Source organism: Clarias gariepinus, chromosome 11 (assembly GCF_024256425.1).
Source record: "Clarias gariepinus isolate MV-2021 ecotype Netherlands chromosome 11, CGAR_prim_01v2, whole genome shotgun sequence".
NCBI lineage: Eukaryota > Metazoa > Chordata > Actinopteri > Siluriformes > Clariidae > Clarias > Clarias gariepinus.
In genome coordinates, this window is record NC_071110.1 from 24545086 (window position 1) to 24567494 (window position 22409).

General features: G+C 36.1%; 1 protein-coding gene across 1 annotated transcript; it reads left to right on the forward strand.

Moving 5' to 3' along the window:
* The first annotated feature begins 2867 nt into the window (after positions 1-2867).
* On the forward strand, positions 2868-18249 carry hepacama (hepatic and glial cell adhesion molecule a). The gene is made up of 7 exons (XM_053507283.1): positions 2868-3073; positions 8059-8397; positions 10745-11026; positions 13181-13274; positions 14578-14642; positions 15484-15560; positions 15675-18249. The coding sequence occupies exons 1-7, from the start codon at positions 2986-2988 to the stop codon at positions 15975-15977; spliced, it is 1248 nt and encodes a 415-aa protein (XP_053363258.1). The 5' UTR covers positions 2868-2985; the 3' UTR covers positions 15978-18249.
* The last annotated feature ends 4160 nt before the right edge of the window (positions 18250-22409 follow it).

Consider the following 22409-nt stretch of genomic DNA (forward strand, 5'->3'; position numbering starts at 1 on the left):
CAAAGCCTGCAAGACAGCTCTTTCTTCTCTTGTTCTTACACACTTGTGAAGCTGTTATAGGACCTGTGCTGCACTGCTGTTGACACTTCTGTCAGACACTGAAGCTGCTCAGCTCAGAAACACGTCGTATTTATAGTTGCCGAGATCACATGTAATCCCTGCAGAGAACAGATCCGAAATACACAGCATAGGCTGCAATGCAGTGAATAGGGAATCAAGTTTAACTGTTTAACTCTTCAAATCTCGAAAGTTTTATATATGAAAGTTTTATATTCATGTCGTCATTGGAACAGCACTGCTTGTTTCGCAGAAGTTATTTAAGGAATATGGTGTCTTTTCAAGTTAGTCTTTCACCCTCTAGTGGAGATCATGGTGACCAGCAAACTCTAGAAGAAACCAGAGTAGATGAGGACACTTGTCAGGTCATATGTGAAAAGTCAAATTATCTGAAAGAAATGACTTTGCTATAAGGTCCATGTATAATCATTTAATGTAAATGAATTCCCAGTACATGAATACATAGAATTTGTTTGCAAAATGTCATCATCATCATTATCATTCTTCTTCTTATTATTATTATTATTATTATTATGTGCAATCTTATATAAGTCAAAAAATCGTAATGTTATACATTGCACTATTTTCTGATATTCTAAGAATTACTGTATGTATTAATTCATTGTTACAGACGTGCTAGCTAAAAATGCATATGTTTATGGAAATGTATTAATTCGTGGACATTATAGTAAAGAGTAAGAAAGATTTCTTTCAGATATCTCAGGAGATTTAACATGTCAGGATTTGACAGGGATTCTGACTTACATTTCATTTACATATTAACTCTGTGACCTGTTTCCCCTAAAATTTATTATGAGTTTATGTAGAGTTCTCTTTCAAAAATCCAATCTAATACTTTTATTTTAAAGCTAATTTATAGACAAACTATTTTTATTGTATAAAAATGTATTTGAAATTATGTATTGAGGGGAAAAGAATTACACAAAGTTACTCCAACTGCCATGTTTACTCCATTCAAATCTTCAGTAAAAATATATCTTAATTATGCTGATTCCGCCGTTTGGTCTACATACCTGGTTTCATCTGGGTAGTCTGGTTTTCTCCCATAGTTAGAAAAGGTGCAGATTAAGTCAATTGGCATTTCCAAACTACCCGTACTGTGTCAGTAAGTGTGTGTACATTATGTGTGCGTGTTTGAGGCTGCAGTGGACTGGCACCCATCCAGGGTATATTCTGCCTTGTGCCCTTGGATACACTCCAGTTTCTGCCGACCCTGTACAAGACAAAATAATATAAGAGAATATACAAGCAGTATAAATAATGAGTGAGTAAAAGAGGGTGTATAGTTAATTATTAAACTCCCTCACAAAAAAAAGGAAACATAATAAAACAAAACCTATAAATAAGTAAACCTTCATGTGTGATTGTGTTATGTGTGATTGTGTACTTTTCTGCAAATAGGGCTATATTTAGACGTGATAATATAACTAAAGTAAAGTCATACTATACTCAAGTATACTCATGATATACAGTACATGTTTATACTTGTATGCAAAACAATGAATTAAACATTATTTATCTTTTTTGAGATGAAAACCAGAATGAAAATTAAAAGAACACTGAGTGTTTGGTGTATCAAGATGAGTTTTGATGAAAAACATATAACATAGATATTGTAAAGCACATAGATATTGTTCAAGTACAATAGTTTTGCAAGGAGGTGCAAACTGGTGGTTTTACATGTTTTAGGAAGCCCATGCACTCCACTGACCTTCCTTCCTACACATTCTTATGATTTCACCCGATTGAGATGATCAGAAGATGAGCATCTCAGTGGGGCTTTCATCTTTCTTAGATGGCTAAAAAGCCTGAGCCAAAGCCTGTCTGTGTAAGGGTATTAAAGGGCACTCTTAGATCTCCATAAAAGCTTTGATTAGCTCAAACAGAGGACTCATGCAACAGAAAAGGGGGATTTCTGACTTTGCTCTTTGCGTGCCTAACTCTCATTCTTTCTAAAACACACATCATTGTATTCAGAGAAAATCATGTTTCATTGCATGACATGCTGCAAATTTCCAGAGGTGTTATTCAAATTCTATCCTACTCGCTAACTAAACAATATTTCCTAGACTTAGAGCCAGAGAAAATGATTGCAGCACAATGCCATCATCTTTCAGTCGCTGCCGCTAGAAGTGTTAGTCATAGTCACATGTCATATTGGGGAAAAAGGCACCATGCTGTCATTTAAATATTAAAATTGGAGCATTATACTTTATCCAGGATGTCATGTAGATCTACAACACACTAAAGAATTTATATAAAATGCTCTTTATCTCTCCCACAAATTCTTTATCTCTCCCACCCCTTCGTTAAAGCTTCAAGAAGCTAGGCATGAAAGGCTCATTTAAAAAAAAAAGAAAGTGAGCAGTGTTTCAGTAAACTGGAAAGGATGGCGCTCTGTTGTTGGAGGGTGAGTGTTTTTCAGCAACAGCAGGTCTATTCATTCTGGGCTCTTGTTCTGACCATCTTACACGTTAACACAAGAGTTATTTATTAGCCTGTATGTTCTTTAAGAAGGACTAAGTTTCTGTCCTAAAATAAGACTATAAATTAGTTTCAAATTATTTCCTTCAGGCTTTGTGCAAGAAATACAAAAGTATTCAGAAAATCAGTATTCTTAACTGAACAAAACCATCACACACAATACACACTACTGGATAAGGACACATGCAGCGGAACCCCTGAAAATAGATGTGCACTGGGAAGCTACTGAGAGAGAGAGAGAAAGAGAGAGAGAGAGAGAGAGAGAGAGAGAGAGAGAGAGTTGTTCAGTTGGGGGTCCTGAGAGTGGGGTTCAGAGCAGGCAGCGTCCAGTCTGGCAGGAAGCATTGTGTGTTCTCGGAGACGTGCCTGGAGTGGCCAAGCCATGCTGAGTGCGGGGGAGAAAAACACAACGCTTCTCCCAAGATGAAGGCAGAGAGGCAGGCTTCCTCCAATCAGGCAGGAGTTTTTTTACTTTTCCAAAACCTGTGCATCCTCACCTTTTTCTTGTCAGGTAAGTAAAAAATATGTGCTGTCATGTGAACCAGGGTCAAATCTTCAGCAGAGAAAAGACAAAAAAAGAAAAGAAAAAGTAAAAAAAAAAAAAGGAAGAAAATCCTGCAGATTGCTTGACAATCGGTTTGTGATGTTGCTTGCTTAATTCTAATGAGTGTTGTATGTTATATCTTTCTTATTAGGCTATGAACATATTTGGCATTATTATGATTTAACATCTAAAAATAAAAATGTTTAGGTCATGACATTGATTTGCATTCCTTGCCATCAGTGAAATAACTTCTAATTTCAGGACAAAGGTTTGTGAATTTTGTGCTCCAGCCAAAAGACTTTGCTTCAAAGGAATGTTATGTGATTATTTATATAATTTGCTTTTTTTGCTTTATATGCGGAATGTTTTAATGTTTTATTTCCAGTCTTCCTAATGAATTGTTAGTTTATAAGTCAGCATGCTGTTAATCCATAAGTGATGGTGCGTAAGATGTAGATAAGATGGAAAAATACTTTAGAGGAAAAGAGCTTGCTTCATGCAGGAGAACATGTAGCAGCCGAAGCCTGGCTCCAAGCACTACTTTTGTGTCATTGTGCTGTGTGTTGATTAGCAAAAATCACTGAGCCGCCACTGTCTGCTAGCCACCAATCACACAAGAGCATGGCTTTTACCCAGCTGGCCCTCACTGGACTAGGACAGGCCTACAATCCTGGCCTTTGTTAGCTCTCTTTGGCAAGCCGTGAACGCCGAGGCCTGTTACCAAGGCGATGAAGACATGCCATGCTGACTCGCACTACACAATCCTGCTATGGCTGGGTAAAGGAACAGCCTTTGAACCTCCTGGAACATTTAGATGACTTTGCTACAAAAATGATAATGCTTCTGCACGATATAAGCCTGGATGATATTTAGTCGACATTGCAGGTCTGAGATTGGTCCTGAATTATCCCTATTTATAGGTGACAGGGGCAGAGAGTGTTTTTTAATAAGGCATGGACATTTAGGTCACGCATAAAAACATACAGTATGAAATGCAATAAAATGTTTTGTATGACCACCTATGAGATTTACATAAACCTGAATTTACTTGTGTACAAGTGGGAAAAAATTATGAAAAATATAACAGAAAATATATAAATTATAGACGGCAGTAACAGAATGTACTATATTTGGAATAAAGTACAGATATGTGCAGTTGTATGTGCAATGCAATGCTGTGCAACATTGGGCTAGGAAACTTGAAATTGGAAAAATATAAAGAATATGTAAGGCATCTTACATACAAGCATCTGATGTTCCTCACATTTTTATGTTGTAGCCACAAATGATGTGACTTAAACTTACGACTTATAATGTTGAGGTTAACTCACACTTAACATGTGGTCAGTTAATTATTTTGTACAAACAGGCAAAATGTACTTAAGGTAATATTGGCAAATGGTATGGACAGTGTAATTACAGTGTTTCTATCATACAGTATTATTCAGTCATAGTTGAAGTTAATTCGAATAGTATTCTGTGGCTAATACAATTCTCCCAGTAGAGATTTCCCAGGTAACTATTACACAATTAAAAATAGAAGTTATCCTTTTAAATTCTTTTTAAAAGTATTAAAAGGTTAGAAACCTACTTAAAATTACTTAAGTATCAATGATACTTTCTCTCTGTCTCTATCTCTCTCTCATTCCAAACTGTCAAGGGGTTATGTTATCTGTAACTTGTTATGCTTCAAATTTCAAACACCTGGTACATAACTGAGCGTTTTACAAAGGGAATCCAAATCATACTCAATTATATATAGTCATATGTAGTGAAGTAAAGTACAGATAAGTGTTGTAGAATATAGTGGAGTAAAAGTACAAAGTAATGATTAATAAAACTACTTTGTGAAAACTGTACTTTAAAAATGTACTTAGTTACCTTCCACCGCTAGTACTAAGTGGCCATAATGGTTAGCCTAAATAGTTTAAATCATGACCTAACATTATCCTTAAAGGCATAGCTACCGTCTTATTCACACCATGAAGCTGTGAATACAGTATATTACTCTGTTGTTAAAGCTTTATACTGACACCCAGCTGATTGAAGTTACCTGAGAGTCTTGTGCCATGATGTGAAAATGAAATTGCTATTTTTGTAGTGACTGTGCATCCAGTAACAGACCTGGGCCCGGTTTCTCGAAAGCTTCTTATCGCTAAGTAGTTCTTAAGTTGTACCTTAAACTCTCTCTTAACGTTATGGCGCATTTCCCGAAATGTTTGTACGCTAAGTATCTTTTAGGTAAGTCACACGTTCGTAAGGTTGGTCAGGACCAACCTTAACTCACTCCTAGCGTAGTTTCAGCTCAAGATGCTAGTCGCCACCACTGTGCAGCAGTCTTTATAAATCAGCGGTGTATGGAAGCACATTATGGCACATTATCAAAGTCATATTAATGATGAAATATACTGTAGGCCTGTTTAAGAATTTTATTTTATTTGATATCAGAACTAATAGAGTGACTTTTAATTAGCCTATTTCATAATATGGCTAATGCATTAAAATTGGCGATCACTTTTAATATTAAATAAGTGGCAAATAATTTGGCAGCGATACAGCGTATTATTAAACTGAAGACGGCGCCGTCCGCGGAGCCGTGCGGTTCATGTAAATTTTTCCTTTAGGCAAAACTTCAGCCCTTTTTATATTTTGCCTGAGGTGGCTATTTTAAACAAAAGGTTTCGCCTTCCAAGGCTTCTTGACCTGCTCAGACCTGTGCTTGCCAGGCGCTTGCGTCGTACTTCCGCTCTACGTCCCGATGTCCAGCTGCTCGCTGCTTTTTGTTTAAAATATGTTTTATTGATCATTAACCATCATTCATGACTGGATAGACTTTTCTTTTGACACTTTTTATTTTATGATGAAATTTGATTTAGTTAAATGAGAAAATAAACTTGGGAGTTTTAAACCTTGGGAGTTTTTTCTGTGTGACTTAATACACCTATCTCACCTATGCGCTTTGACTCGCTGTGAGATACGGTACCCCAATCCCACCAATGCGGTTTGCATCATTCATCATGATTCACCGCAAGTTCTTGCCCTGTGATTACATTTCCATCTTTCCGTGTGAAAAATTAAACATGTTTAAACATGTTTAAACTTTACAGAACGCCAGCAGAACGTCGGCGAGTAAGTTCTGCAAGGACCGCAAGCTTCTGTGAGGACCGGCAAAAAAATTAAATATGCGCGGAAAGATGGAAACGTACTCACAGCGCCAAAAACCCCGGTGAATCATGATAAACCATACTTATGGCCACCGCGTCGGACCTAAGACTTAAGAAGACTCCTAAGGGACAGTTTGGGAAACACACTTAGAAAAGTAATCACTTTACGTAAGATATATCTTAAGAGTTGTTTAGCGTGCTAAGAGTGTGCGTTATCGAGAAACGTCTCAGATGAATTTTATCTTACTGAGTAAGCAATGTAATGAGCCTCTATCCCTGCTGATTTTAGATGCACATGCACTAGTAATTATTTTAGGCTACGTTTACACTGTCAGGTAAATCTGACCCAATTCTGATTTTTTGCTCATATGTGACACAAATTCGATATGTTCTATGTCCGTGTAAACAGGAAAAAAACGCATGCATTCCGATATTTCGAGATCGGTTTCAGGCCTCCTTCATATGTGGAAATAAATCAAATATAAATCAGATATGTGCTAATGTGATTGTCGTGTAAACAGACAGATCGGATTTCCAGAGTCATTGCGTTCTGTACGTCATTAAAACAGGGACTTCTTCTCGGTTTAATGACGCATTGTTATTCTCCGGTGGAAGCGCGTGTGGAATTATAACATCGCAGGTGACATGGAAGACGAAAAGACACACACCGCCTTGTGTTAATGCTTATTTGGGCTAAATCACATTAAGAAATCAATATTTGGTATATGAAGGATATGCGCAGGCTGCAATTATGCCGTTTTTTTCTCCTCCTCCGTTTTAACACCATGGTGACGTTTCGCGAACTTCGCATATATCGCAGAGCGCTAAGCATACTTCACCTTCGTCTATCTTGGCTAGTTTGTAGGGCAAGAACCTCCCTTTAAGTATGCGCGATGTTTCAGATGGCATGGCGAGTGTAAACACGTGTATCGGATATGAGACATAATTGAAAGAACGTGTAAACAGACGGTCAAAAAATCAGATATAGGCAACAAGTCAGAATTAGGCATCGAGACCTGTAGTGTAAACGTAGCCATCTTAGATGGTCTACAGATAATTCTGTAAGTCTCAGTTGTATAATGATGATCCATAAATGTGCATTTTGTTATGTAGATATAGTACATAACACTACACCAAGCATTAAAACCTTTACATCATTCAGGGTGAGGGCATTTATCATTCATGGCATTGTGCAGCTTTAAAGGTATTCTATAGAGTTTTCAATCTGGATTAAAAACTGCAAGTAGCGAGAGCTTTGTAAAATCAACTGGCTGGCAAAAATCCTATAAAGCTAACTGGATCTTTATTTCGTGTGAGTTTGTATCTTGGTCATAAACATGGCTGATTGGAGTTTAGTTGTGTTTGAAGATTATAAAGAAGATGTCTAATAGAAAAGCAATTATTAAGGGGAAAAATGTTAATAGAAAATGTAAAATGCAATAAACAGACTGCATTGCTTTCCATTTATAACATGCGGACAAAGTGCCATGCTAAAAAAAATGTAATTTCTAATTTTTGCCATGCCACACTAAAAAGCAATCAATATCCAATCGCTGCTGCACTTTTCATTGTGCCTGTATCTTTTACTTTTTAGCTAGTAATGAGCATCCAACGACAGGCGAATCCTCTGTAAATGTAATGATGTTTATTTTTCCTTATTTCCTTTTATTTTTCTTATTATTCCTATTCTTATTCTTCTAATTTATATTGTGTAGTCAAGCATAATAGAACGTTTTTAGCTGATTTTTTTAAAAATTGTTTAACAATCCTTGTTTTGTGTGCATCAAGCCGTCAGTGGTGTCAACATCACCTGCCCATCCTCTATCATAAGGGGCACCCTAGGCAGCTCGGCCCTGCTTTCCGTCAGCTATACTAGCACCAGCTCAGACAGACCCGTCATCAAGTGGCAGCTAAAGAGGGACAAACCTGTTACTGTGGTACAGTCTATCGGCACTGACATCATTGGGAACTTGCGGAGCGAATACCGTGGCCGCATCATGCTCTTCGAAAACGGCTCACTGCTGCTCAACTACCTGCAGCTGTCAGATGAGGGTGCCTATGAAGTAGAGATCTCCATCACTGATGACACCTTTACCGGGGAGAAACACCTGAACCTCACTGTGGACGGTAGGCAGAGGAAGGCATGTACTGTAGCTTTCCACTTAACGCTGCAGCACAAACACACTGTTGTATATTTTGAGGGTGTAATTTTTAATACGTCAGAATGTGCTGAAACAGCACAGTTATCTGAGAGTCAGCTCTGAGTTTCTAAGAGTAGTATTGTAACTGGGTGAAAGTTGAAAAAGGCTTTCAAAGCAATAAAATAAAATGTAAGATTTATTCCATTTCCAGTTTTCCTGCCAAACAAACAAACACCTACTCCATGAACCAGAAATCTTTGACCTGTGCGCTGAAAAATTTAACAAAAATAAATACAGATTTGAATCTTAAGTTGAAAATTGAAAAAAAAAAAAAATGTGTGATAGTTATTTGGGTCCAAAAACCCAGAGGCCACATTGAAAATCTGTAATTTTTTTCCATTTTAAAATTAGAATGTAAAAATATGTCAAATAATTTAAATAAATAAATAAATAAATAAATAAATAAATAAATAATACTACTAATAATAATAAATTTAAATGTAAAAATAAATGTTTAAAATGTTACATATGTAGTATTCGATAGTCTGCAGATTTCTGGGTCCCTATTTAAACATAAGCACATTTGTGATATTGGCCATGTTAACTGTAAAAAAAAAAAATATCAGGTTGTCACATACCTAATCATCTTTAGACCTAAAGCCGACAGAAATATGTTGAGCAATGGTGAAGGTGACTGTATCACTTAAGAAATCTTCTTCTGTACATGATCTTCAGGAAACAATGAAGTAGGCATGTATCGAACAAGTGACACCTGAGTACTGTAGACAGATTTTTGACTCTTTGCCATCTTAATACATTTGGCTAGAAGTGTAATTTCTAATTCAATTATATGTGTGTGTGTGTGTGTGTGTGTGTGTGTGTGTGTAACTCATTATTTGAGTGTTTATAAAGATACCTAATCATCAAATCATGATAGCAGACCATGGCAAAAACAAAATGCAGATTACAGGTCAAGAACTTTAGTTAATTTTCACATGAGAATGAAGAACAAGTGTAAGGTCTATGACTTTAATTCTGGTTAACTGTTGTTGGTACCAGATGGAGAGGTTTGAGCATTGTTATGTAGTGCTTAAAGCCCACTATTTTAGAAGACAAAAATTGATTGAATATCAGTTGTTATGGAGACTGAAATAAGCTGCTCAAAAATAATCCTGTTTATAGACTGTAAGACCTACACTGCCTGGCCAAAAAAAGTCTCACACTCCAATATTTTATTGGACAGCCTTTTGCGTTGATTATGGCCATGCCATTATTTTGATAAGCTTATACAATTTCACAACATTTATTTCAGTCCAGTGTCGCATTAATTTCTCTCCAAGATCTCGTATTGATGATGGGAGAGTCAAACCACTCCACAAAGCCTCCTCCAGTTCATCCCAAAGCTTTTCAATAAGTTTAAAATCTGAACTCTGTGGTGGCCAATCCATGTGTGTAAATAATATCTTATGCTTCCTGAACCACTCTTTCACAATTGGATCCTGATGAATCCTGGCGTTGTCATTTTGGAGTAAGCCTGTGTCATCAGGCACAAAAAAGCCCATTGATGAAACCTGGTGATTCAGTATATTCAGGTGATCAGCTGACCTCTATTTTTGGGCACGTAATGTGGCTGAACACTGAACCTGACTAACTGAAGAAACCTCAGATCATAACACTGCCACGACAGGCTTGTACAATAAGCACTAGACATGAAGGGTTATTTACTTCATCTACGTCTCTTCTTACCCTGATGCACCCATCTCTCTGGAGACTCATCAGTCCACATGACATTTTTCTAAGGCTCCACAGTCCTTTCTTTATGCCCCCTAGCAAATTGAACCTTTTTTCTGATTATCTTCACTGCGAAGTAGTATTCTCAAGGCTATGAAGCTGTTTAGTCCCAATCCCTTGAACTCTCTTTGCATTGTGTGTGTGGAAATGCTCTCACTTTTACTCTTAAATATAGCTGTGAATTCTACTGTTTTTTTCCCCTTTTTTTTTTTTGTCTTTAATTACAATAAATGTGTAAGTGATCTCTCATAATGTTCATTCAGGATGTTTTTCCAACCACATTTCCTCCTCCAAGATGATGGTTCACCACCATCCTTCCAGGTTTTAATGATGCGTTTTACAGTTCTTAGCCTGATTTTAGTAGTTTCAAAAATCTCCATAGTTGTTGTCTTTTCTTGATGCATGACAATAATTCGACCCTTCTTTAACAGAGTATCATATTTGACACAACCACATGATACTTCTTCAAAGCAGTTTTGCTTAAATGACATAATTTTTCAGTTTAATCTTTTTGTTGTTGTTGTTTTGTCTTTCGTTGTCAGTTCCTGTGTCCAGGCCTTTCGTGCACTTGGTGGCTTCGTCTGTGCTGGAGTTTACTGAACACTTCACACTGAACTGCTCTCACGACAGGGGTACAAAGCCTATTTATGGCTGGCTGAAGGGCGGGAAGCCTATGAACAATGACACACGTCTGCTCCTGTCACATGACCACAAAGTTCTGAATATCTCTCGGGTGCTGATGTCAGATGATGATGTCTACACCTGCACTGTGGAGAACCCCATCAGCAGCATGAAAAGCATTCCTGTCAGACTCACAGTCTACAGTAGGTGTTGTACTCCACAGTAGGGATTGATTCTCACTCCATACTACATGTTAGAGATACATGATGGGAAATGTAAACCTTTTTTTCTGTATTTTTAGATTTTCTGTCTGGTCTATGTGTTATATGGGTGATTACCAAGCAGAATAGTTTTTTAATATTGAATAAGTGTAAGAAAACACACTGATTCAATATGGATCACATTTAATTAAAGCCTACATGAATGGGTTGAACTCTATTCAATTTTTACAATCCTATGCTAGTTTTATGGCACACATACACAATCAGGTAGATACTGTGGCACTTCTAGACGGCAAATTTCCCAGTGTTGAATTACACTTAGAGTGTTAAAATAACACCCAGGAATTAAACTCTGAAAGTGTTAAATCAATATTGGAGGTTTTACTATGTGTTTGTACTCTGAGCCAAGAATAAGCATCGTTTGCTAGCATTGCTCATGTTTAGGTTAGCTGGGATAGCCACTGTTGGTTTTCATTTAAAATTTTCCGAGGTCTTTACATTGTATGGTCAGCGACTTATTAGCACAACTGCAGATGATGATAGTGATGATTTCATTTATGATTTATGATTTAATTTATTATTTTTATTTATGATGATAGTGATTATGTCATACTGGCTTCAATTCATTTGTCGCTTATCTAAAATTCTCCTTTTTGAAAGAATAATTTGAACTTTAAATTAAGAATTAGAGCAATACAAATCTGGAGGTTAAAAGAGGTCATTAGGAGTGAGATTAGACAGGATTAGTGGTGAGTATATTAGAGGGACAGTGCAAGTAGGACAGTTTTGTGACAGTTAGAGAGACTAGACCAAGATGGTTTGGACATGTGCGGGAGGGATTAGGGGTGAGAAGATTGTTAGAGATGAAGCTGCCAGGCAGGAGGAAAGGAGGAGGGCCAAAAAGGAAGAGGTTCATTAATGACATGAAGGAGGACATGAAGGAGGTTGGTGTGACAGAAAAGATGCAGAAGACAGAGTGAGAAGGGACAAATAATCCGCTGTGATGACTCCTAAGGGGAGCAGCATAATATTCTCTCTCTCGCCTCTATCAGTCACAGTGACACTAGAATTAGACACTATTATGAGCATCTATTAGATCATGTATGCGGAAGAGGTTAGACAATGCTTTCCTCTCAATGTTTCATGCTGACTTGAGATCCAGCATGTAGAGCAGTTTGCAAAGATGCACTAGGTTAGACCAGGTCTTTTTCCTAGAGGAACCATTTGTTAGCTTCCATGCTCCGTAGTTGGCAGCTTGATGGTTTGCATGGAAAACGAAAGACTCGATAGCATTATTACAGACGAGCTATGAGCATTACTTCCGAGTAGAGTTTTGAGGTCAGTTAAACATATTTGATTTCAAGATCGGAGGAAGCGCGAATAAAGTAAGTCATGTAATGAGTGAGGTGCAAATGGAGTTTGAGATTAATATGTTGTTTCAAAAGATTGTATTATTTTTCCAGTAAAAGAAAATGTAAAAATTGTACATAATAATTGTTCAATAATTGTGCAGCTTAAAATCAATCAAATATTTACTATTTCTTATTTTATAATCGATTCATATTTTTATTGTATACTTACTCTTATGTATTACTACAATAAGCTGTGGTAAGCTCCAAACTTAACATCATTTCTAATGTCATATGTGCTACTAACAGTGCTTGCTGAAAGGGCCAAGTGAAGTTTTTATGCCTGTGAAGCGTACTAACTATTGCCTCTGCTTCCACCACTTCCACCACTCTTCCTCCTCCTCCTCCTCCTCCTCCTCCTCCTTCTCCTCCTTAATGGACTACTGCACAGTTATGGCACTGCAGTAACCCAGTGGGGTTCTGCATTCTCTCTGCACCCACTGCCCTTTAAAAAAAACTTGCACCACTATTCATTCCAGCTCTAACAAAACCTGTAAACACAACCAGGCCATTGTCACAGCTTGAGCTCTGAGACTCATCTACATTCTTGTTTCTTTTGAGTACAATTTAAAGAGCTCTTGGTTTAGTTTGAGAGATAAAATCAAGTTACAGTAGTGCTGCATCTATGTATGTAATAGAAGATGGATGAACAACGACACATGTTTTTCAGCTCGAAAGAATAGCATCTTGACAGAAGTGGCTTTCCTGGTGTTTCTTTTTTCTGCAGGGCGAAGTTCTCTCTATATCATTCTTTCCACTGGTGGAATTTTCTTGCTTATAACCCTGGTGACGGTGTGTGCCTGTTGGAAGCCTTCCAAAAAGTAATCTCACATTCTGTGTCACATTAAACAATGCTCAATTAATAAATTGTTTTAATAACAATTTATATAATTTATGGATATTCATGTGACTTTTAATGGCTTTTAATGTACAAAACTGTGCAAACAGCTTGAGGCGCTGCTCATTTCTTTATATTTTGCTATAAAAAAGAACCAGACTTTCTTGTATTCTTGCATTGGAATAGTTTTACAAGCTTCTTGAAGGTTTTCTTAGGTTTGAAGCAGGTTTGTTTTTCTTTGGCATGTTTTTGCCCCTCATTTTCATATATAAACTGTATATATACAGATAAGTTACAATAGCAAGAAAAAGTATATGAATCTTTTGGAATTTTATAGTTTTCTGCATTAATGTATCATTAAATGTGATCTGATCTTTATCTAAATCTGTCAAGAGTATTGACAAATATAATGCGCCTAAAATGATAACATTAAAAATATTAGTGGAAAAATTAAGTGAACCCTTAGAATTAATAACTGGTTGACTCATTTGGCAGCAATAACCTCAACCAGGCACGTCCTGTGGCTGTGTATCAGACCAGCACATCGTTCAGGAGGAATTGTCGCCCATTCTTCTTGGGAGAATGTATAATCTGTATAATGGATCAATAAAAGTCATTAATTGATTTGTATAATGAAGTTTAAATTAGATACTTACTTATTTACAATGTATTTACTATGTATTAGTCTTTATTTATTACAACCTGTATTGGTTCATAACTTGATCTGTTAGGTAAAAATGAATTATTATTGCATTATTAGTTGTGATAATGTAAAAAAAATATTTCATAAAAAGTATGAAAAAATATTAATTAATAATATAGATCTTTGTATTACCTATATAGATTCTAGGATGGTCTTGTGACAATCACAATTAATATCATTATGTGTGGTAATGTAAAAGAGTAAGCTACATTAAAAAACCCATGTCACTTGGCACTACAAAGATCCTGTTCAGGTCAAGTTAGACATCAATAATCAAGTCTAATAAGATATTTATTTACTTAGTATTGTAATAATTACCACAACTAACACATGCAGTAATCCGTATAACAGATGGCTAGTTATGCACAAGTTTGCTATGAATAACAATGTGTATATATGTTGAATAAACATTTTTCAGTTGTCTTATTTAAGCTGCGTTACACAAATAACACATTAATAAACCCCTTATATGCTATCATATATGTACCTGATAAAATACAGAAGACTTAACGATTAATGTTTTTTTAATCGTTATATTTGCGTATTACTTTAACAAAGCTCATCTGTTTATCTGTGTTTATAGAAAAAGGCAACAGCCAGTTATGCACAGCAGGCAAAATGTTGAGCAGAGCAATGGCAATCATGAAGGTAACACCTCAGGATTTCAGTCTACTTAAACTTTTAATTTCATAAGCAACACAATTATAAATTGCTTGCACATTGTAATTGTGATATGCATTTTTTTGTATTTATTGTAGATTAACTTTACACTTCATAATACCTGACATGAACCTACGTTCATAAATGTTTAGTTTGACAGTTTTTTATCAGAACATATGTTAAATAAATGTTTTAGTTCACATACAAACTACTGACAAAATTACAACTTAAATTAATTTGCACATTCACAAGACTGGCCATAACCAAAAAAATAATTTTTAGAAATAAACTAAAAATAAAAAAAAATTAAAATTAAAATTCACAGTTTTTTTTTATAATGTTAAAGGTAGGATTGTCTATAAAATAAAAATGGAACTGGAAATTACATTTACAAAATAAAATGTAAATTAATTAAACTGTAAATTACCCATGAACAAAATGTTGAGCCCATTAATACACTGTCTTCACACAATTAAAAGCAAGCTGGTGGTCTGCTGTCAGAATAGATGTGACATTTAACCCAAAAGAGTCAGCATCTAGTGTTAGTCTAATTTTAGCACATGTTACTACTTTCATAAAAAAAAGAGAGGGTAATCTGGGTGTTACGGTACTTTTCCTAGCCATGTGCATTTACAGTACATCAATCCCTAAAATAGGGCTCTGCTCTGTTGTTGAGGGATATATATATATATATATATATATATATATATATATATATATATATATTTTTTTTTTTTTTTTTTTTCAAATTGAACCCATTTAAGACTTTTCATCCTAGCATTAAACTGTTACCAAATAAGCATTAACAATACATATCCATACTTTGTAGTTGCAGTTGATATTGTTCCAGGAAGGAGCTACCATAATCGTAAAGGCCCAGGTGGTTTATATGTTCTAAAGGAAACAGTAAGTAAAATATGTCTCCAGCATTGTTAAAGCTGAATTGCTTTTTAAATCTAAGGATAACTTCACTCTTTAGCTTGGTTGATTGCATTAAATTATTTTCTTATCAAACTGCAGGACTTTTCCGAAGAACAAGACGAGGAGCCGTGTAACTACATCCACCCTTTGGATCCACACAGTCCACCTTGCTATCCCAGCACATTTTCCTCTCCAGATGCACATACCTACTCAGGAAGAAGATACCCTCGCACCCCTGTTCCCTCTCCTCCTACAACCCCGACCACCACCATGGCTATATCATCTTCACCACACCTTCGAAGCTTACCACGAAAGCCTCACCCTTCAGCTGCAAGCCCCACCCCCTCGCATACAGAAGAACAGTTGGCTATACACGAGACTAGCGTTCATAGCCGCATTTAACCACTAAGTCAAAGAATCTTTCAAAAAGAAAAAAAAAATATATATATATAGAGAGAGAGAGAGAGAAAGAGAGAGACAGAGAACATTCATGATAATTTGCAGCGGTCTGGGAAAACCATTCACATGGCGAGAAATGTGTCACTAAAAGAGAAGAGAAAATAAAATTCTTAGACTGAATCAGGCCAACGTTTGCATACCTTTCATCAAATGCATGTTGCGCATTGCCATGCAATATTTGAGGAAATTAACAGCACAAAACAAAATTTTCATTCTCACAAGTCCATCAATTGATATTAACACCACAAGATTTATTCACAGATTCAGTCTGGGTGAGATATCAATGCACTGGGTATGAATCACACATTGAGTAACATTACATTGCATCACCTGCACCTCACCTATAATGAGAAGGGTGTTCTTGCTGCATAGCAGCTGTCAGAAATTTGATGTCTGGCTAAATGGACATCAGCTTTAGACAGAGATCATGTCCAACATCCATTTTATTCCCATAATTAGTCTTTAAAACCACAAAGGCTGAAAATCCTTGTTTGGATTTATTGAATTGGCAGTAACCGCATCATACAGTAAATATCAATGGCCTCTTAGCATATTTCAAGTAAGTCTGTATCTAGAAAGTCCCAATTAATTTTGTGTAAAATTTCCAAGCAAGTATAACATAATACTAAGCTCCAAGGTTGTCTGGCTTTCTGGAACTGCCAAATGGATTCTGCATTTAGCAATGTTGCTCTATGCACAGGGATTTAATCACCGAGGGGCCTTTTAGAGTTTGTACTTGTACTTCCATGGAGTTTAGGATCTGCCACTCCTCTTTTTTGAGAAATTCATACAGATTGTCAAAGAATTCGTAATTGTCTTGAACCACTTTTCTATCTCACACTTAGAGCTTCTTAATTCCTTTACATACAAGGTCACTTTAAGTCAAGGAATCAAACTGACTTTTAAAACCAGGTACAGTATTTATGATAAATGTCCTGACACCCCTCAAAAAGTCAAGTGAGCTCCTGATTACATGAAAGCCACCAGATGTCAGTGTGAAGGAAAATTTCCCAGGTTGCTACACATTTATCTTTCTGAAGCCCCCCAAAATATTGAGAATGTCAGATAAAAGTGGGTGTCATGTTGTGAAATGGATTTATGTCAGTTCAAACTCAACAGACCTGTGTGTCTTCATTTACTGCAATGTTATTTCTTTTTAGGAACATTTCAATTTGTAAAGCAATATCGAACACCTAATATAGCAATACACATTAAATAGTTAAATGGACAGCCATTAAATAAAAAAATTAAAAAATGAAATGTTTGTGATATTTTCATAAAGTGTATGCATTTAGAAAACAACCGCTAACTCAAACCCAGTCTTATATAATGACTGCAAGCTTGGAAAAGGAAAGTAATATTGTCTGGTGAGTCATCTTGTATCTGGATGGGTTCCACTTTTCACAGTGTCTGCCCTTAGCAATTACACATGACACTATCTTCTTGAAGTGTGGTACATTTTCCCACTAGGAATGGTTCAGAATGTGTCTGTGTAGATGCCCTAAAAACAAAAGCCAGCCATATTCTCACTTATTATCAAGTGTGCCACTTGATATCCAGTATTTGGCTTGTACATTGAGCCTCATTTTTTAATTATTTGGTAAAACTTTGTGTAAATGTTTTCCTAGGACAAACAAAACCTCCTGCCAGATTTATAGAATTTTCAGCAACGTTGATTATTTTCATGCTATATCAGTCAACCGTAAAAAATACCAGGAATATTCATGGCACAGCTGATTTACATTTGTTATGAACACGATGCGGCGGCACAGTGGTGTAGTTAACACTGTGGCTAACTCCAGGGGCAAGGGTTCGATTCCAGCCTTGGTGCTATGTGCATCGTAGGTTTCCTTTGGGTACTATGGTTTCCTCCCACAGTCCAAAGACAAGCCATAGAGTGTGAGTGAGAGTGTGAGTGTGCGCGGATGACTGGCACCCCATCCAGGACGCACCCTGCCTAGCGCCCCATGTTCCCTGGGATAGGCTTCAGACCGCCTTTGCAGAGTGGTGCAGAGAAGAAATAAGTGAGTGAACATAATGCTCTATAAAAGCTTGACATTGATGACAAATTGATGACAAAGCAGTGATTGAGTGACTCCCACACACTGCATACTGTATATTGGACACATCAGCTCTTCCAACTTTAATAGAGTGCCAGTTCTTTTGTCCTAAGTTTGTCCTAAGCCTAATTGTTTTCATCTTAATTTAAAAGAATTTTTCATTTCACGAGATATAACATTTCTTGATTAAATGATGCTGCATTCTTTACGAAAGATTTTCTCATATTCAGCTTGACAAATGATCCGCACTGTCTTTAGCCTTTCCTATTAAAATTTTGTGTCTGTGGCTTCCACAGTCATGGTTTTGTACTTTGACTACAGCAATGTTGCCTAGAATACATTTGCCATGAACAAGTGTTATATAATATAAATGCTGTAACCATACACTAGTTTTGCAAAATGTTATTTTTATGTGGTACCAGAGAGAGGATTTTTACATATACAGCATGTGTGTAAAAATACTGTACAAAATGTCCATATCACTATAAACCTTCAATGCCTTATCCACAGTGACCATTTAAATGCATGAAAATAAAGTTATATTTTTATTGTAATTTCTATAAATAGAATATAAACAATAAAAAAACATGAATATTGCTCAATACATACAATTTAAAAATAAATTAAAACAAACAATATTCTAATATATGAATATATAAATGAAAGCATACAACATTGTTTGTTTTATAAATATTGTTTTTATGTATACACTGATCAGCCATGATAACACCATGTAACATGAAACACATTAATACTGATTATCCAATCTCACAAAAAAGCCAATGCATCCCAAATTACTGCAAAGGTCAATGTCGGGCCACAGTAGAAAGACACCAAAACACAGAGTACAACACAGCCCAACATGCACAGCCCCAGCAGTCAAAGAGCTCAAGGCCACCGACCTGGCCTCCAAACCGTCCAAATCTCAAACCGAGCGAGAACCCATGGGATGCACCCGACAAACAAGTCATATCCACAGCGACCCCACCCTACAGTACACAGCACCAAATATATATATACACACATAACATTATGACCACATCAGTAATGACCTGTGTGTTACCAGTATACTATATCAGTAGTATAATTTGGCCCTTTTCACAGTAGCTACAAACACAATATCTCGTTACAGTGGCAGCTGGAAGTGAGTGGGATATTTTAAGCAGTAAGTAAACATTTCTTCCTGAAATTGATTCATTGAAAGCAGAAAAAATGGGCAAGCATACGGATGTGATTGACTTCGACGAGGGACAAAATCTGATGGCTAGAGGACTGGGTCACAGCAACTCCAAAACTGCAGGTCTTGTGGGATGTTCCCAGGGTCAGGACCTACCAAAAGTGATCCAAGGAAGGAAAAGTGGTGAACTGGCGACAGGGTCATGAGTGGCCAAAGCATACTGCTGCACATGAAGTCTTGCCCGTGTAGTATAATTCAATAGAAGAGTGTAGATCAAATTGATGAAAAGGTTATCGATGCTGGCTGTGATAAAAAGGTGTCAGAACACACAATGCATATATGTTATTAATGTTATGGCTGATCTGTGTATATAATTTAATTATTTAGTTCATTAAATGTAAACAATTATTTAACACATAATGTGATTTTTCTGTAATGAGATGGTGATTCCGAAGATTGTGGTGCTGTTTATCCTGTGTGATGTGGGAGCGCGTACGTGTATGGAAAACTATTAAACTTAGCAGAAACTGAATACTAAACTAAGATGTAATAAACACTAAGACAATTATGAATTAGGTTTGTGTAATGTTACTGTACTAACTATAAATCCAATATATTGAATTATTTGCATCCATGACTACTCCAGCATATTTTAGATATTATACAATAATACACTTCAACCAGTAGATGGCGACACAGTGTTCTGAATAGGAATTTTACTTTTATCAGTAGCAATGGACACTGAATTTATTACAGACGTGTAATAGCCTCCCAAACAAATGTTTTAACCCAACCAACAACAACAACAACAATAATAATAATAATAATAATAATAATAATAATAATAATAATGAAGGGCTATTATTGGTTCTAGTCCTTGTGTTCTTTTTTTTAATGATGCAAAACAGTACTAGTGTGTGCTTTTACTGACATGCATTTTAAGAATGAAATTAAATGTAAAAGACAGAAAATACTCTCAATATAGAACTGTAACACCAGTCAAAAGTGTAACATTAGCAACGACCACTAGAATTCCACAACACCTTTGCAACCAAAATGACAATACTCTCATTGTTACACTCCTATAATGTGATGCTAGTGACCATGACATTTTTAAATCCAGACAGAAGATTATTTCTAGAATTACTGGTTTGAGATTTTTAACACGATAGTATTTCCCCAAATGCGTCAGCCATTTTAAAATAATGCTCTGTTTGGATTTTTTTTTTTTTTTTTTATGTCACGGTCATGAGTGTTACATTACAGGTCTGTAACAATGGTGCCATTGTCATTTTAGATGTAAAAGTAAAAAATCATAAACATATACAGTATAGTAAGAGTTTAATACATACATTGTAAAATTTCCAATATTTCCAAATATTTCACAATGTATGTATTATATTCTCATGATCCAATCGTTTCAAATTATTTCAGAATTGTTGCTGTAAATAATACAGTGGGTTGAATCTATTTGTGGGACAGCCACTCCAACAATGGATGAGTAAACTCTTGATCCATCAATATGAGTAAATGACCCATGCAAAGATAAACACATGGTCATTTAATTATATTAAACACTATAGGATGTGCAGGTTCTAGCTGTCGAAGTATAAAGGCAGATAGCAGTTTGACACTTTTTATTGTTATTTTTTAAAAGCAAACTTATGACTACCAGGTTACTGCCTGATGCGTAGCCTATACCTAGATTTAAATATTTAAGTTTACACATGAAGGCATCATAACAGTATTTTGTCATCATTATTAATGGACTGTTGACATGGTTTGAGTTTGAGGACCTGGAGGAAAGCAACCAAGCACATGGAGAACATGCAAACTCCATGCACACAGAGCAATCCTGGAGCAAGGTTAGGCAATGCTAATCTGAATTGAGTTGTTATTTAACCTGCAACCTCCACTTTTGTAGAGAAGGTAATGAAGTCAAAATTATCTTATCAAAAAGCCCCAGTGGTAAATAACACACTACAGTATATACAGTATATCAGTCCAGATGGTTTTAAATGTAAACAACACAGGAAAATTTACTGGTTTTAGGTTTAAGTTAAAAATATAAATTTTTCCAGAATCCATAGTGAGTAAATATAATACTACTGGTACTACTAGCCTCTATAAGTGAGTAACTTGTATAAATTAATTCAGTTCCAGTTCAGTTCAGTTACGCTCCTGTTCATTCGCATGACCACCACTTTTTCATTTTTCAAATGGTTTACTTTACATGAAGTAATGATAGTTGTCCTTCAGTGTCATTTTGGACTACAGCCATCTTTGATTATACTTAACCAGGATGGGTCCCAGAAGACTCAAAGTTGTTATTCATGGGTTAAGAACTCTTCACTGGAGCGTAGTTAAGCTTACTGAGTGCTTCTGCATGGCCCTAAATGCTAATAACTCTAATCAGGTTCCATGGAAGGAAATTGTATCATTTAGTCAACTCATGTGTTTTTCAGAGTATTTCAGTGTAAATATAGAACCAAATCAAGTCTCATCAGCCTGGTAATGCGATCCATTTTACTGAATAGGTTTCTGATTACTTTTTAGAGAGTTTTAATTAAGTGGGCTTTTTTAAATGAAGTGCTTATAAAGAACCAGGAACTTCCAGTTCCTGTTCCGTTTATGATATGATTCTATAGATTCTGTTAAATCAAAAATTTATAGGATCATTTAAAACTTGAACTTAAGTTTTAAATGAAAATCAAGAAATAAGTTGATTCCTCTTCTTTGATAATGAGATCACAAGATCACTTGGCATTTACAGTACAGTGCCATGTCTCCTAACGATCTAGGATTAGTCAATAAATCTTCATGCTTTCAAGGCTTTCAAGCTCTACACATGTGGTGAAGATTAAAAAAAGGATAGGGATATAGATCAGAGATAGAAGAAGATAAAAGGAGTCCAAGAGAGGAGTTTTCCATATTACTGGCTTCATCTGTGTCACACACAGCCAGTCTAGCTGAGTCTCCATTATCAGAACAATGTCTTTCTCTCAGATCTCCACCTGAACACCTCTTATCATTCAAATGTGATTGGACGCCTCGCCTTTGTCTCATGATTAATTGCAGCCTCTCGTATCCTTGATTAACCAAAGTGTGAATGTCTAATGTGGTGGATTGCATAAGGTT